This window comes from Vigna umbellata, chromosome 6 (assembly GCF_029865625.1).
Source record: "Vigna umbellata cultivar VRB3 chromosome 6, Vumbellata_1.0, whole genome shotgun sequence".
NCBI classification, from domain to species: Eukaryota; Viridiplantae; Streptophyta; class Magnoliopsida; order Fabales; family Fabaceae; genus Vigna; species Vigna umbellata.
Genome location: NC_142170.1, coordinates 9,561,304 through 9,579,193, shown reverse-complemented (window position 1 = coordinate 9,579,193; position 17,890 = coordinate 9,561,304). Strand labels below are relative to the sequence as shown.

Sequence of the window (17,890 nt, the reverse complement as noted above, 5' to 3'; positions counted from 1 at the left end):
CAAAGGTCTTTATTAGGTTGTAATGGGGCCAAGGACAGGGGAGGATAAAATATGGATAAGTAGTTACAACTCAGAAGAAATTAGAGGAGCACTGGGGAAAAAGTGTAAACACAGTGAATTCTCACCCAAACCTCTAATTCAATCCTCTTCTCGACTCCATTATTCACAGAATTATTTTTCAATTTTCTCTTTTTCTCATCAAAATTTTTATCCATCCTGTCTCTTTTCTTTTCTCTCTTTATCACACAACAGGATATAAATCATGTAAAACCCATGAAAAATATTTACCTTAATAGTAACAATTTTATTACTAGTAGTAGTAAATTTCTTTGTGAATGGAAAATATAATAAGTTTATAAAATGTGAAGTCATTATTAAGGAATCCATTATGAATCCATTATGTAAGTGGTGAATCCATTATGTAAGTGGTGAATCCATTATGTAAGTGGTAAATCCATTATGTAAGTGGTAAATCCATCATGTGAGTGGTAAAATTAAAATAATAAATAATATTAAAAAAAAAAGAAGGATGAATAGTAAAATTTTGGACTATAAATAGCAAGCATGGGGAAGGCTAAAACTTGAGAGAAGAGAGTTGGAGGAAATTCTAATTTCAAAGGGGAAATTCTGGAGGATTTTCGGGGAAATCGAATTCGAAGCAAGAGACGTCTGGAATAGAGGTAGGGGAGCTAATCTTTTTTTTATATATGATTTTTATGCATGTTATGATCATGAATATGAGTTATGAATATGTTAAAATTTTGGTAATGGTAGTTATCTATTCACTTGTATAAAGTTAGTTTTCATGATTATAATTTTCTTATTTTCGAGTTACTGTGGTAAACCTTTTCTCATAATTATTGGGACCGTTGGATTTAGCTAAAATTTTAATATATTAATTCTAAGACATATTTCTTCACCTTGACCGTTAGGATTTATAATTAGAAGTCTGTACTTAGAGAAATAAATTCTGCATGTTTGAGTAAATTAATTACCCATATAGTTCTGTTACTGAGTCCTCTCGGTAAAATATAGATTATGACTAATTTAACCGTTAGATTGAGCCCAAACTTTAGTATGTAGTTCATAAGACATATTAAGTCATCTTGACCGTTCAGATTTGTAATTAGATGTCTGTGCGTAAAGAAATTAGTTCCGAATTTTGAGTATAACAGAAAACCACTTAAAATTCTGCACCTGAGTTACTTCGGTAAAACCTCAATATCTATCTAGTTAACCGTTGGATCAACCTGAAATTTTAATCTGTAGTTCCTAACACATAGATAATGACTTTGACCGTCCAGATTTAAAATCGGAGTTATATATTTAGAGATATTAATTTCGCATCTTCTCAAGGATGTAGATATTGCTAATTTCCGTTTTTGGACCATTTATACAAAAATTATGAGTTCTACCTTATTAACCGTTAGATTGAACTAAATATTTTACCACATGATCTAAACATGTTTTTAATTAGTTTGATGGGTCCAGATATTTAATTAATGATATGAGTGAAGAGTAATGTTTTTAAGAAATAGTAAATTTATTTGAATTGGGTGTGCAATATGTTTTGAATATATATACTGTGATCTAATTTATGTGAAAAGTATGTGAATGCATGAGATATGTTAAAATTATTGTGATAATATGACTGTAAGTTTAAATGATGAATTTGAGTATGATTCGGACATCTCGGGGAGAGATGGATGAAAGTGGTATGTGGTGTTGTGGTTGTTCTGTATAATTGTAGTGAACTTAGCGCTCGGTCTGTCTATCCCTACACTCAAAGCATTGTTCATGCTCACATAGAGAAGAACAATGTCAGTGGTGAGAGTAAAGGGAGGTCCTCGTCTATAGCCTTTAATGGCAGAGATAGGCAGCTTAGGGATTTACCTTGCTAATGTTGGAGAGTGCCAGCAGAACTATGCAAGTGCATAGACGACTGATAGTTCGACAGTTATACAAATCCGAATGAGTCGTGTGAGTGTGTGAGTTGTGGTTTAATGAGCATGCCTTAATTATTCTTTTATATGAATCTATGTATGATGACATGAATTAACTGTGCTATATGTATAACATGTTTTTTTTTTATATCTAGCTCACCCTACTTGTTTGTGTTTTTGTGTTTGGGTATGTGCGATGATCGTATAATTCGTTATACGGGAGCAGATGAAGGAATGTCGTCTCATTAAGTGCCAAGGAAGGGAGGGATAGAAGAACTCAAGTTATAGTTTTATAGTTTAAATCTGAGCCCAAAACATGTAATGTTTATATATATATATAAATTATGAATTTTCAAATGTGAAAATTTGGGATGTTACAAATCATACTTTCAAAACATGATGAGGAACCAACTAGCCAATTTATCAGAATCCCCACGAAGACCACACTTTTTCACAAAACACTTCTCTAGCTCCAGACTTTCCTAAGGTTAAGGTAATTATTGTTTTTCACTTAGGGTCAGTGTATGAGCTTTACAACAAAGAAATAGGGAAAGTATAGGCTCAAAGGGGTTATCAATGGATAATAACAGGGTAGGCTTATTTGGCTAAAGAGGCTTAAGAAATAAAATGCCTTTATCATTTCTAAACATGCATATTAATCAAGCATCATCAAAAAGAGTAAAGCCAAGGCATATGTGCGCAATCATGAGACATATCTCACACAAGAAAGATATTAAGTGGCTCAAATTCTCACGCAGGGTATTTGTGTCATAATTAATTCAACCTCTTAACACATCATAATCATCTTTCCATGCAATGAAAAACAAGAGTTTCATACTATAAATATCAGTCAAATGAAGTGAAAGATATGTCTACAACTTAAATAAAATCCAGAAATCAAGAGAAACATGTAAAACTGTATAGAAGCCACACTAAATACAACTTAAAGCAGAAAAAATTCACACAAAACAAAAAATTTTTTACACATAACTCAAAGAAAAATTAGAATCTCCCCCAATAGACCACACTTAAACTACACAGTGTCCTCAATGTGTCATAATCATAAGATTTAGCAGTTAGAACAGTGAACAAATCATGGACAAGTGCAATAAAAGTGGGAAAAGGGGAAGAAGGAAAAAGAAAACTCCCTTAGGTTAGGGTGGAAGTTGCCAATTTTGGACAAGCAGGGAGATGTTTTCCACCATTGAATTCAGCAAATAAGTTTTTAGGAGGAACTGCTTCATCAGTATTGCCCTATCATCCACAGCAAGATGTTTCTTCTTTCTTCTCACAGCAAACTGTTGCAGCAGTATCTCTCCTTCCACTGGCAGTTGTTGAGTGTGTGATACCGGAATAAATATCTCTGGCTCGCTCAAAGAAGTAGCAGTACACTCTCCTTCATTAATCATGATTTCCTTAATGTCAGCACCTGTATTCTCATTTAATTCTGCAGCATGGTCATCAAACTCACAATTAATAACTGTTATTAGCTTAGAATCTGTCTGTAACACATAATCAATTTCAATACAAATCGGGCAAGAACTAGATTCACAATCACATTCAAAGTTCTTAGAGAACTGTGTCAGATCAAAGTTCAGTCCTAACTCTATAGAGTTATCAGATTGCACAGTTTCTACCTCAAAATCAATATTGATATATGCATCATCATCAGAATCAAAGGTCAGTTCAAGGCTATTATCATTCAAAATTTCATCACGGCAATCATGTCCATTCAAAACAACATCTATACCAATGGGTTCAATGGTTGATACTGAATCAAAAATTTTAGAATGGTCAATCAAATTTGTATCAGTATCAGTCATGAATCCTATAGAATCAGTGTGCATCAAATAACAGGCATTTGAATGTATAGGCAAATCAGGTAAAGTGTTTGGAATCTCAAGTTCAGAATAAACCTGTTTTTGCTCATTGAAAATTTTCTTACCAATCTCCAAGTCATCAGCTGCATCCTCAGGGCTATCATATAAATCAAGATCAGTGCAAGGATAGTGAACATTAGGTATGTCAATGTGCTCTACAGGGAATAATGAATCCACAACATGAGTGTGCACATGCATATCAATATCAGAATCCAGAACAGGCTTAATGGGTTCAAGTTTTACCAATTCAAAAGCATTAAAATTTACTTGGACCTCAGATACATGAGTAGGGATTTCAAGTTTACAGTAAACCTGCTCAGGTTTTTCCTTCACTACCTCATTTGGATTTTGACCCGCCAGCTTGCAGAGCAACTTCTTTGCCTCTGTTGGAGTTCTGTCCATCAAAGATCCACCAGCAGCTACGTCCACTAATATCCTTTCATAGCCCAGGAGCCCTTCATAGAAGTGAATCAAGAGCAAATGCTCTGAAATTTGGTGGTTTGGACAAGCTGTGCAGATCTTGTTAAACCTCTTCCAATAATCCGTCAAACGTTCTTCTTGAAACTGCTCAATGGCAGTGATCTTCCTCCTAATGCTGATCACCTTTGCTACTGGGAAAAACTTGTCGAGGAATTTTTGTTGTGTTTCCTGCCAACTATTAAAAGGATACTGGTATATGAACTAGTCTCTTGCTTCATCTTGAAGGGACATGGGAAACATTTTTATCAACACTGTCTCCTTTGAAACACCAGCAGGCCTCATAGACAAACACACCAAACAAAACTCCTTGAGGTGCATGTATGGATCTTCATGTGCCAACCCATGGAATTTGGGAAGACTCTTGACTAGCTCATACATCCAGTCTTGAGAATCTGTCATCTCCTCTATTATAGTGCAAAACCTGTCTCAGACTTTGACTTCCACTTCAAACAAAGATTAAACCAAACATATAGAAACATAACATGGGGAAAACCAGTATTTACATCAATTGAAACTTCCAGAAATAACAACTAAATGCACAAAATACAAAAATGATAAAAAATCTAAACACACAAAAATTGATAAAAGAAGTAAACCCAAACAAGACTAACTAAACATCCTAAAACGCATCACACAATACTTTTTTATTTATTTATTTATTTATTTTTATTTTTTAATTTAACAGACAAAACACATACGACACGCATACAAAAACAGAACAGAACAACACAACACAAGAAAAAACACAATTAACACAACAAATATTAACAGAACAACAAACCTGAAACTGAACCAACTATTGATCCCCGGCCACGACACCATTTTGATGAGAGGGTCGCGCCTCTCTCAAAATTTGTTGCAAGATATTAATGGAGTATAGTACTAGAAAGTGACTCCTAGGTCGTGTCTCAAGGACCAATTTGGGTTCAGTCAATAAGTCAAACACATAGTGGAGGATTTTGAAAGTGTTTTTGTGATTCAAAAATAAACTAAATTAAAACTGAAAATTAAATACAATCGAATATAATTGACAACATTAAAGTGAGTATTAAAATTAAATAAAATAAAAAATATAAAAAAAATAAAAAAAAAACCTTGCTGCATTTAAATATACCCGCATTCCAGCTAAAGCAATTGGAGCAGTGAAATAAATTGTTGAAGAAAAGGACACCCATAAACCATCGATTGCAAAGCATTAAATTACGTGCAGCAAGAATGAAAATTCAATGCACGTTTTCATGAACCAATTGAATATGAACTTTTAGCTTAACATTAAATGCATTTCATCACGAAAATCAATGAATTAAAAATACGTAAGCAATAAAGTGATTTAAATGAACATGCTGCTTCTTGAATGCATATATAAAATATAATTTATACTTATTGAATTCAAACGTGAAAGTGAAGAAGATGAGAATGAAATGAGCTAGCTGCTTCAACCTAAATCCACTTTAATATATAAGATATGAAAATAAAATTTGACTCAAGCGTGAAAAAGTAAAAACCGAACACCTCTTCCTTGTTCCACATCATGGACAACACTCCGTTTCTTCATTCATTCTCGGACACCGTGCACACCAACTCTGGACCATCCATTTGTTGTGCGTGTGCTTCCAAAAATCCTAGACTCTTCTCCTCTAAACGTAACAAGCCTTGCTCCATCCATTCTCCGTGACACGCTGGATGCTACATGCTCCAGGTCTCCACTCTCAATCTCCGTGTGCTTAAACATACTTCTTCCATCCCATCATCACCAACCCGTCAGCTCTTCATTTCTTTCGTTCAAGAACAGCATTCAGCCAAAAGTAAAGTTCAAATATCCAAAAATAAATGGCCTCCAAACCAAGGACCGAGAGAGTCAAAATGGCAAGTGGCCAGTAGCGGTTGTGAACGTTCTTCAAAATAAAAATTGTTTGAACCAAAGAAATAAAAAGGCCATGTATAATCAGCAAAATAAGTGAAGCTTTTTCTCTGAAAAGTGAAGCTTTTTCTCTCATTCATCATGAAAAATCGCGTAAACATCATTCTCCCCTCATAAGAACACAAGCCGAGAGGAAATGTAACAAGTGCAATGAGAATGTTGGAAGTGGAGGTAGCTTTTTAGAAGAAAGTAATAGAAAATTTCTTTCACCAAGGCATGACACTCTTGCTAACGTAAAACCTTTCTCCAAAATGAAAGATGCTCCTTTGCAGCAGTGACTCTCCCTCCCCCGTGCAGCTCCTTGGGTTTTTTAAACTTCCATCTCCCAGCTACTGGATATCCAAATCCTCAATTTAATTCAGCCCGTGAGGTGCTTGCTGCTGTCCGCACCTCTTGCTTTTCCTAGTGCCTTGTGGACCAGGCCGTGCTCATCTCCTCCAATAATGAAAACCTCCTCCAGCAAAATCCATCCCGTGAGCTTCCACTTTTCAACGTGGTAGCCCCCTTATTCCATAACATGTGCTGGATCCTTGACAAATTGAATTGGCCGTGTGTAGCTGCTTTGATGTCCCTTGCAGATTTTCTTCAATCAACTTTTGATAAAAGCAAGAAAAGGGGCCATGTGTCCAGCTATGATAATTCAGCAAATGAGCTCCTTGGTCCATGAGCTTGTTTTCCAAATGAAGGTCCAAAACTAAAATGCTTGTGTGGAGTGGAAGAGTGAATGGGTCGTGTGCAGCTGCTGGATGTTTTCCAAGCCAATTTTTTTACTACTTAAAAATTCTAAGAAGTGAGATGTTTCCAAATGTCCCAAAATATAATTCCAAAATTTGACCTGCATTCGATAATGTAAATAATTAACTCAAATAATTCAAATTAATTAAAATTAGAATTTCTGGTCAAATTAAGTACAATTAGCAAAAATGGAAAAATACCGGACATTTAAGCACAATTTCCCGATTAATTCTAGCACAATAAACTAAGTGAAGTGAATAAAATATCGACTCATCAGAGGGTGTACCAACCCTATGGAAGTGAATGAGGTGTACTAACCTCGTGGAGGGTGTACCAACCCTATGGATGAAGTTGATGAGGTGTACTAACCTCGTGGAGGGTGTACCAACCCTATGGATGAAGTTGATGAGGCGTAAAAACCTCGTGGAGGGTGTACCAACCCTATGGAAGTGAATGAGGTGTAATAACCTCGTGGAGGGTGTACCAACCCTATGGATGAAGTTGATGAGGTGTAAAAACCTCGTGGAGGGTGTACCAACCCTATGGAAGTGAATGAGGTGTAATAACCTCGTGGAGGGTGTACCAACCCTATGGATGAAGTGAATGAGGTGTAATAACCTCGTGGAGGGTGTACCAACCGTATGGATGAAGTTGATGAGGTGTAAAAACCTCGTGGAGGGTGTATCAACCCTATGGAAGTGAATGAGGTGTAATAACCTCGTGGAGGGTGTACCAACCCTATGGAAGTGAATGATGAGGCGTAAAAACCTCGTGGAGGGTGTACCAACCCTTTGGAAGTGAATGAGGTGTAATAACCTCGTGGAGGATGTACCAACCCTATGGAAGTGAATGATGAGGCGTAAAAACCTCGTGGAGGGTGTACCAACCCTATGGAAGTGAAGTGAGAAATTTGAGTTTGATTGGGTTCGACCATTGCCAAGCAGAGGGCCGTTGGAAAAATTAAAATCTGGACCTGACCATTGCCATGCAGAGGGTCGTTTGAAAAATTAAGATCTCGACTTGACCATTGCCATGCAGAGTGTCGTTTGAAAAATTAAGATTTGGATTTGACCATTGCCATGCAGAGGGTCCTTTGAAAAAAATTAAGATCTGGACTTGACCATTGCCATGCAGAGGGTCGTTTGAAAAATTAAAATGTGGACTTGACCATTGCCATGCAGAGGGCCGTTTGAAAAAAATTAAGATCTGGACTTGACCATTGCCATGCAGAGGGTCGTTTGAAAAAATTAAGATCTGAACTTGACCATTGTCATGCAGAGGGTTGTTTGAAAAAATTAAATCTGGACTTGACCATTGCCTTGCAGAGGGCCAAGATCGCAGAAGAAAGTAAAATTGGGCTCGACCATTGTCTTACAGAGGGCCGAGATACCAATAGTAGAAAGTAAAATTGGGTTCGACCATTGTCTTACAGAGGGCCGAAATTCCAATGAAAGAAATGAATTGGGCTCGACCATTGTCTTACAGAGGGCCGAGATACCAATGGCAGAAAGTAAAATTGGACTCGACCATTGTCTTACAGAGGGCCGAGATACCAATAGCAGAAAATGAAATGTTTGAAATTTTTTTTATTTTTTTGATTTTTTTTTTATTGAGATAGAAAATAGTGTCCAATGTTTTAAAAATTTTGCATAAGGTTGAAACAAGGTATTGCATCTTTGTACAAGGATTAGGATTTTGAAACCTTGATATGCAAGAGAAACATGGTTGATGTAAATTTTGAAATTAGAGGAGAAAACTTTGATGCATGTTGATTTTTTTTTGTCTTTTTGAAGGAAGAAGATTTGGTGAAAATATGTAATTTTGAAATTGAAGGAGAAAAGTTTGATGCATTTTGATTTTTTTTTGTATTTTTTGAAGGAAGAAGATTTGATGAAAATATGAAAATGTATACATGATGTTGACTTTTGATCCGTGATGGAAGATTATGAAACTATGACACTTTTTTTTTACTGAGTCAATTTGTTTTCTTTGAAATCATCAAATCTATGAAGATTTAGACTTTCATTTTTTTTGGATGTCAAATTCTAAAGTTAAATGTTCAAAATGAAGCTTCTGTGCTAGAAATTTCTTGACGAAATATTAGTGCGTGCATGCTTGATATCAAGGGTTGGGACAAATATGTGGAAGGATTTGGAGAGTACCGAGTTGGCTACTTGGGCCTTTTACTCCTTAAAAATAATTACAAATGCCAATGTGAAGTCGTAGATACTCAGAAGTTGCCCCAGTTTGGGGGCATGTTAAAAAGATAGGTATTGTTATGTAGTAAGATATTTATTACATAAAATATCTTAGATATTTTAAACGGTTAAGATATTTATAAGTAACTAACCACATTTTTAGGTAAGGTTATTTTTGTTTGGCTTATAAATACAATGACCGGGAAAAAGTTCAGGTACGTTCCCTTTACGTTCTACTTATGCTAGAGGAACTCTAGATAATATTTTACAGTGATAATAGGGTTAAATATGTTTTTAGTCCCTAAACTATTGACCGTTTCTGGTTTTCGTCCCTCTTTCAAAGTAAGGTACAATTTGGTCCTCATTCTTTTCGAAACGTTCGTTTTAGTCCTCGGACCTTTGGTTTTAGTCCTCATTTTGTTGCTAAATGAGGACCAAATTTTTAAACGATGTTAGTTTTCGAGGACTAAAACGAACATTCTCGATCATCGCCACGAGCACTCAAGCAGTCGGCCGTTCGGCCTCAAAGGTATTCCTCCCCTTGGCTCCAACCGCTCGTCAATCCATGGCCACGAGCGCTCAAGTATTCGGCCGTTCGACACCACTGATGTTGTCCATTCGGCCTCAATGACGTTCGTCCGCTTGGCTTCAATCATTCGGCTTCACATGCCACTCGGCCTCTACTGTCCGTGGCCTCAAGCATTCAGCTTCTATGACCTTCGGCTATACAGCCTCTACCGCTCGACCATACATGTCATCACGTTCGGCCTCACTCGTTCCAGCTTTTTGCCGTTCGGCTTCGCATCTTTTTGGTTCTTCGACCTCAACCGCTCGGTCATCCTTGGTTTGAAACGTTCAGTCCACACATGAGCAACAACCAGAAACACGCTCCCTAATACGACGAATACAACCTCCCTCAAACGCATAAGTCCTATAGTTACCACGTCCATAAAACAGAACGGTTAACTCGGACTTGGGGGGCATGTTATGTAGTAAGATATTTATTACATAAAATATCTTAGATATTTTAAACGGTTAAGATATTTATAAGTAACTAACCACATTTTTAGGTAAGGTTATTTTTGTTTGGCTTATAAATACAATGACAGCGAAAAAGTTCAGGTACGTTCTCTCTACGTTCTACTTATGCCAGAGGAACTCTAGATAATATTTTACAGTGATAATATAATCACTTTCTTGAGAGTTGAGGCTCCATAACTCACATCTGACTTGAGCGTCGGAGTATCTTCGCAGGTACCTCCCCTTCCCTTGGCGAAAGTAGACGAGCAGTACGAGCTGAAGGAACGCGAACGACAACAATGGAGGAGAAGAGGGCGCCCCAGACATTTAGAAGCAACAAAGACACACCGGGAAATATTTACACCGAAACAGGTATGGACAAATGTATCTATGAATTGTGAGGGTATAACTTTCACAAAATTGCCCCTAGTTTCGGGTATGAGTCAATTAAGAGAGGTTCAAAAAGAGGTTGCCCCCCATTTCGGGTTTACGAATGATAAGATGGACTCAAAATCATACAAAGCCCCAAAGTGTCTGCCCCTGTTTTGAGGGTGGATTTATGAATTTCAGTGCGGACAAATCTGAGAGGCCCAACAAGGGATGCCCTGGTCTTGGTACGAACTTTGAATATACACATGAAACAAATGTGAGATTAATAAAGTTGCCCAATATTTTGAATGGGCCAAAACATATGAAATTCATAAAGTTGCCCAAAATTGCCCCCTATTTTGGGAATCGGGGGAAGAATTTGAATGAGATTTATTCAAAATTTTGTGATGGATATGGAAATGGTTGGCTTGAAAGGATTGCCCTGATCGGCTTGGTTTTCCTTTATATTCTATTAATCAAATAGGGAGTTCCCTTCTTCCGAGGACATTTATTTTTTCATCATCATTTTTTTTACAACTGCATTGTTAGTCATTTTGTCTTGTCTCAAAATTAAGCTTTATGAAAATTTAAGCAATCATTATTCAATCTGTGTGGACTTTTATTGGGCTTGTAATGTGGCTTGGGCTGAAGGGTATTGAAAGAAAAGATATAAAGGCTCAAATAAATGTTTGTGGATTATTTGAAACAAGAGTTACCATCTACACCTTGTATCAGCTATTTTTGAAAAGAAAATTCTTATTGGCTCAAATTTGGTATCAATGGATATATTTTTTTTTGTTTTTGGATGAAGAAAAATGGCCACACATCATTTCAAATGTTGATTGTTTTATTTTCACAAAATTAATTAGGAGACAAAACTAAATGATCTCAATAAGAGTCAGTTTTCTTTTATTTTTGTTTTTCTTTTATTATTATTATTATTATTATTTTAACGGATTCAAAGATCTCCCAAATGAAAGCCAATGAAGGTAATCTTGACATGGAAAATCTTTTCCAGTGTACAACTTTTGTGTTTATTTGGACTCAAGAATATGATTGGGGTTAATCTTTGGTTTAGTGAAGATTGAAGGGATGATGTTTTCAAGCAACGCACACACAAGTATTTCTTAAGAATATGTGATTTAATCATTTGACTATAAGAGATTATGACATCCATTACATTCTCTTTTTTTTTTTGAAATGTCATAAAGTGGATGATTTACATTGAAAATAATTGACTCAACTTTTGATACGCTATGCATTTTTTTTTGGGTTTTACGAATGAAGAAATGTAATATGAAGTAAAATAATGATAATAGCTGAAAAAAGAAAGGTATGTACCAACCATATATTTCATTCATTTCCAACAACGTAGCTGTCAACACCCAATTTCGTCCGGATTGACTAATAGAGTGTAAAATAAAAAAAAAATAATAAAAAAAAAAACAAACAAAAAAAAACGTTCGTCCTCTACTCCGAACAACCGTTCGTTTTTTGTTGACCAATATAGTAGACCATTCGTCCTCCACCGTACACTTCCCTTCTCCATATTTTTTGACGTTCGGCTACGACCCCGCTGATGCTCGGTCCTTTGATCTCAATGACGTTCGGCCGTTGCACCTCAAACCGTTCAGCCACTCAGCCTCCGAACGTTCAGCCACTCAGCCACTCAACCGTTCGGTCATCAACAAGCGTTCCACCATTCAACCGTTCGGCCACTCGATCTCAATGACGTTTGGCCGCTCGTCATCAACTGTTCGACAATTCGGTCTCATTGACGTTCGATCATTCGACCTCACCGTTCGATCATCCTTGTTCCCAAGTGTTCAAGCGTTCGACCGTTCAGCCTCGAAGGTTTACCGTTTGTTCTTTAAGAATTGTCAACCTGAGCGTTCGATCTTGATCAGAGTCTCAGGATTCAATGTAAAAGGTTCGGTCATATTATGCCGCTCGTCCTGATCATTTCTCTTCCTCTACCGCTCGTCCTAATCACTTCCCCTCATCTACCGCTCGTCCTAATCATTTCCCCTCATCTACTGCTCGTCCATGTCACTCCCCCTCATCTACCGCTCGTCCATGTCACTCCCCCTCATCTACCGCTCGTCCTAATCACTTCCCCTCTTCTACCGCTCGTCCTAATTACTCCCCCTCATCTACCGCTCGTCCTAATCACTCCCCCTCATCTACCGCTCGTCCTAGTCACTGCCCCTAATCTACCGCTCGTCCTAATCACTTCCCTCATCAACCGTTCGACGACGAAAATTTTGTTGTTAGGGAGAATGTAAGGATCGTGCGTCCTTTTTGGGGAAAGGGGGCGGCTGCACATTGAGAAGTGGAGGGGTTTTCCATTCAGCAAAAGTGGGCAACAGTAGATGGTGGTGGGTCTCTTCACCTGGAAGTGCTCGATCCACCAGCAGGAAATCTCCATCATTACTTTCATAGTGGACACTTCACTTAGGAATGGAAGGGAACGGCTGTGGATCGTCCAAGCTGACACCAACAGTTGAGTGCAGAGTCTTCTTTCCTTTTAAGAGAAGAACCCATGTATTCCATGGGGTGCTGGGTTCTGAATTTCTAGAGGAGTGAAACTCTTGTTGCCATATCTGTGAGAGGGTGAAGTTGGGAGCTGCTGAAGTGCAAGGAGGCCTTGGATTGCAAGTCTTAGGAAGAGGGGTGTTGGGTGCTGCATCTGGAGGAGTGAAGAGCTTTGCTTGCAAATATTTTGGAGATACATCCAAGGAAGTCTTCAAGAGGTAAGGGGAGTTAGATCTTTTGTTTGATTGTTGAATCATACTGAATTAATGCAAATATGAGAATTTGGGGATGAAAATTGGGAGTTTCTGGGTTTCTGGAATCTGGTGCGGTTCTGCAGAATTCTGCAGAACGCACGTTCGTCCGCACAGTGCTCGATCAGTTAGTGGTCGGCCAAAATATCCTGAACGTTCGGTCCTAAGAATTGGTAGTTTCAATTGAACGTTCGGTTTTGTGTTCGGCGAGCATTAGCGTTCGTCCTTCATTGTGAGTATAGCGTTCGGTCGTTAGTCGTTACCGTTTGGTTAAGCCTTGATTTTAGTACCGTTCGGTTAGGTGTTGAATTTACCGTTCGTCAATGTTAAATTAATACTGTTCGGTTTTGATGAAATAGTAATCTTAAGCGTTCAATCTTAAACTGGTATTCAAAGAAAGTCATATTTAGTGTTCGGTTTAAATGAGGTATTCTCGGCTTGTGAGCGTTCGTTCTTAATTAGGATTCTTAGGTTTGGATCACCGGCGTTCGGTCTTGGCTATTAGTGATTGTGGACGTTCGTTCTTAAAATTGTATTCTGAGGACTAATCTTTAGCGTTCGGTCTTCGTGTATTACTGATTGTAAGCGTTCGGCCTTAAGTTGGTATTCTTAGGTTCGGATCTTGAACGTTCGGCCTTGGTTTAATTGTGATTGTGAGCGTTCGGCCTTAAGTTGGTATTCTTAGGTTTGGATCTTGAGCGTTCGGTCTTGGTATGATTGTGATGTGAGCGTTCGGTCGAATAGTATTTGATTGTGGTGCTTGGTATTAGCGTTCGGCCGAATAGTGTTTGATTGTGGTGCTTGGTGTGAGCGTTCGACCGAATAGTGTTTAATGGTGCTCGGTTTTAGCGTTCGGTCAAATAGTGTTCAATTTAATATGGTGCTCGGTTTCTAGCGTTCGGCCTAAGCACTAGATCTCAGCGTTCGGCCTAAGTACTCGATCTCAGCGTTCAGCCTAAGTACTCGTTCTCAGCGTTCGGCCTAGTAGTGTTTAAATCCAATATGATGTTCCGTGAAATAGCGTTCGGCTTTATAGTGTTGGTAAATAACGTTCGTCCAATACCTTTCGGTGAATAACGTTCGTCCGGTACCGTTCGGCGAATAACGTTCGTCCAAATAGGATTTTGCAGTGTTGGGTTTTAAGTTCATTTTCTCTTGAATTGAATTATGTGCAAAATGTTTGGAATATATATACTGTGATGTGATTTATGAGAATGTATGAGATATGTTGGATTTACAGTGATAATATGGTGGTATCTGGTTATTCATAACTTGGGTTAAGGTTCAAAGTAACAGTATGATTCATGGACGTAATTCCATGATCCTCAAGGAGAGGATACATGGTGGTGATTTGGGGGTGTATAGAATGATTGCATGGTAGTTCAGTCTTGGGGGTTTTCCTGACGCTCCAATGGTCTTTCATTCTCAATTAGAGAGGATTGATCCATGTGGTGAGGAGTAGCAGGAGGTCCTAGTCTTGGAGGCTTCTAGTATGCTCCAGGGCGCGGAACGGACTAACCTCGTGAGGGTGGTAGGGTGGAACCCATTGGCAATGGCTTTGCAAAGCAGTAGAGGCCACCACGAGTGCATAACCCGTCATAGCTTGGTAATCATTCTAGTCCAGACGAGTTGGTCTATAAAGCAACAAGTCGGGGTATAAAGTAATAAGTCTTGTGATGTCAGTTTATCATGTTTGGATGACTTTTGCATGTCGTGTGAGATTGTATAACATGCTTTTTATATCTAGCTCACCCTTGCTTGTTTGTATTGCTTGTGTATGTTTCTTTGGCGATGATCATCCACTTGGATGGGAGCAGATGGCGGGGAGGATACTTTGGGAACAACTCTTGATGGAGACGACAGTACTGCAGCTTAGAATTGCTCGCTCTTATTCCATGAACTCATTTTATTTGGAATAACATTTTGTGTATTTTAAGATTTAAATTCTCCGAGATTTTTATGGAGAGATTCTAATACTCTGGTTGTCAATTCCGCACTATTTTGAGGATGACCGTAATCCTTAATTACTCTTGACTGCTTTCCTATATTATGCATGATGACGTCTTTATTATATATGCATGATGTATATAATTGGGATGTCACATGGGGGGGTTTTGATTGGTTGTTTTTGGTTGCGATTATAACTTAAATAAAACTGGAAATTAAAAATGGTGAAGTAAAATTTAAAATGGTAAAAACCGAACGGTAAAAGACATCAAAATAAAATAAACGCAGGAACTTTAAACTTATAGAAAACGTAAAACATTAAACACAAAAATAAAAGCATCAGTAAAAACAATACGTAAAAATAAAGCTAAAACGGTAAAAACGAAATTAAAACAGTAAAACAAATTTAAAACAGTAAAAACGAAATTGCTACAGTAAAAATGAAAATACAGTAACATGAAACAGTGAAAATAAATCTGGAACAGTAAAAACGAAAATACAGAAAAAACATAAAATACAGAAAATAGTAAATACAGAAAACAGTACAAACAGTAAAACATTAAATACAAAAAATGAAATTACATGCAGTAAATAATAACAGTAAAAACAGTAATTACAGAATTTCAAAATCAGTAAAACAGTAACAACAAAATACAGAAAACAGTAAATACAGAAAACGGTAAATTTAGAAAACAGTAAAAATAGAAAATAAATTACAGCAGCACATAATGTAAGGACCGTGCATTTAAAATAAAAAGTGGTGGGGGAGGTGTAATGACCGCACGTTCTCAGTGGGGGGCGGCAGTCATCATGCTTGGAAGCACCAGCCGCCCCAATATCAGAAGTGGGCTTTTATTTTATTTGCAAATGGGGAGCAGCACTCAGAGGTCCCTTTCTTTCATTCTGCACCGTCCAAGAGCACCATTTCTTCCTTCTTAAAGGTAAAAGCCATGGATTCAAAGGGATTTGGGGATTCTGAAATTCTGGAGGAGTGAGAGGCGTGCTGCAAGTTCTGGGAGAAGAGAAGGAGAGCTGGGCACTGTAGCAGAGAACTGGAACGACAGAGGAAGAACTCAGAGATTGATTCAAGGTTTCCAAGGAAGTCTTCAAGAGGTAAGGGGAGTTGGATTTTCTGGATGTTGATAGTAGTTGCATGAGTAGGATGCTGGAAAATTGTGGTTGTATGTATGGGTGGATTGAAATTGATGTGTTGATTCATGTATGTAATCTTGTATGCTTTGGAATTGAAGAAAATTGGAATTTCATAGCTTTTTAGTCATTTGGAGAGGAAGTGAGGTAGTGATTTTGAGCATTTGGGGTCTAGAGTGTTATTGAGCCTTTGGAACAGTTTCACCCACTGTATTATGACTTGTTAGAACCATCAAATTGATCAAACTAGGTGTAAAGCGGTAGAATTGGATTTTGAGTATCAAAGTTATGAAAATTGATGTTTTATGGTTGAATTTGAGTATGAATCCCTTAAGAATTGAATAAGGAACGGTTATAATCAATTAGGTAAGTCCAATCTAGTATAAAACATGAATTAAGGGTGTTAGAAGTTAATTAAAAAGGGTTGAAAATGGTAAGAGAGGTTCTGACCTCAAATCTGCAGAATTCTGCATTCTGCATCAGGTCGCGCCCGAGCGCGCGATGCTGCAAAGTGCGTTCGTCCATGACTTCTGTGCGTTCGTCCAGTTTGATCCAAATTGGACGTTCGTCCGTTTTAAGCCACATTGGACGTACGTCCAAATGGCTGGAACAAGCGTTCGGCCTTAAATTCAGTGTTGAGCGTTCGGCCTTTGTTTTGTTCTGATGGTGAACGTCCGGTCTCGGTTTTGTTGGGAGCGTTCGAGTTCAATTTAGACTCTAAGTTTCAAATCATAAGCGTTCGTTCATGGATATGATTGTTAACGTTCGGCCTCAGGTTGGTATTCTTGGATTTGAATCTTGAACGTTCGGTTTTGATGTATAAATAAGCGTTCGGCCTTTATTTGATAGTATTAAGTTTGAATCTTGAGCGTTCGGTATTATTATTATGGGATTAGAAATTCTTAGCGTTCGGCCTGTTGATCTCATAGCGTTCGTCCGTTTTGAGCAACATTGGACGTTCGTCCAAATGGCTAGCGTTCGGCCTTGTTAGTTTAGCGTTCGACCAAATATTGTTGAATCCAATATGACGTTCGGCCTAATTGTGTTCAAGCGTTCGGTCAAATTTTGTTAAAAGTCTTAGCGTTCGTCCTAGGTGTCAATATAAGCGTTCGGCCTAGTGGTGTGAAATAGCGTTCGGCCTGTTATGAAATAATGTTCGTCCTAAGTTTAATCAGCGTTCGGCCTGCTGGTAAATAGCGTTCGTTCAATATCGTTTGGCAGATAACGTTCGTTCCAATAGTGTTATGAAAATATCGGGTTTTAAGTTCATTTTCTTGAATTGAATTATGTGAAAAATGTTTGGAAATTATATACTGTGATGGGATACGTTGGATTTAATGTGATATTATGGAGGTATCTGGTTATTCATTAATTGGGATAAGGTTTAAAGTAACAGTATGATTCATGAACGTAATTCCATTATCCTCAAGGAGAGGATACATGGTGGTGTTTTGGGGTTGTA

At 37.8% G+C, this 17,890-nt stretch overlaps 1 protein-coding gene across 1 annotated transcript; it reads right to left on the bottom strand.

The window, feature by feature from the left end:
• Window positions 1–2,798: 2,798 nt before the first annotated feature.
• Window positions 2,799–6,922, bottom strand: LOC148196767 (uncharacterized). Its single transcript, XM_088092599.1, has one exon. The coding sequence runs from the start codon at window positions 4,223–4,225 to the stop codon at window positions 3,098–3,100; it is 1,128 nt and encodes a 375-aa protein (XP_087948725.1). The 5' UTR covers window positions 4,226–6,922; the 3' UTR covers window positions 2,799–3,097.
• Window positions 6,923–17,890: the final 10,968 nt, after the last annotated feature.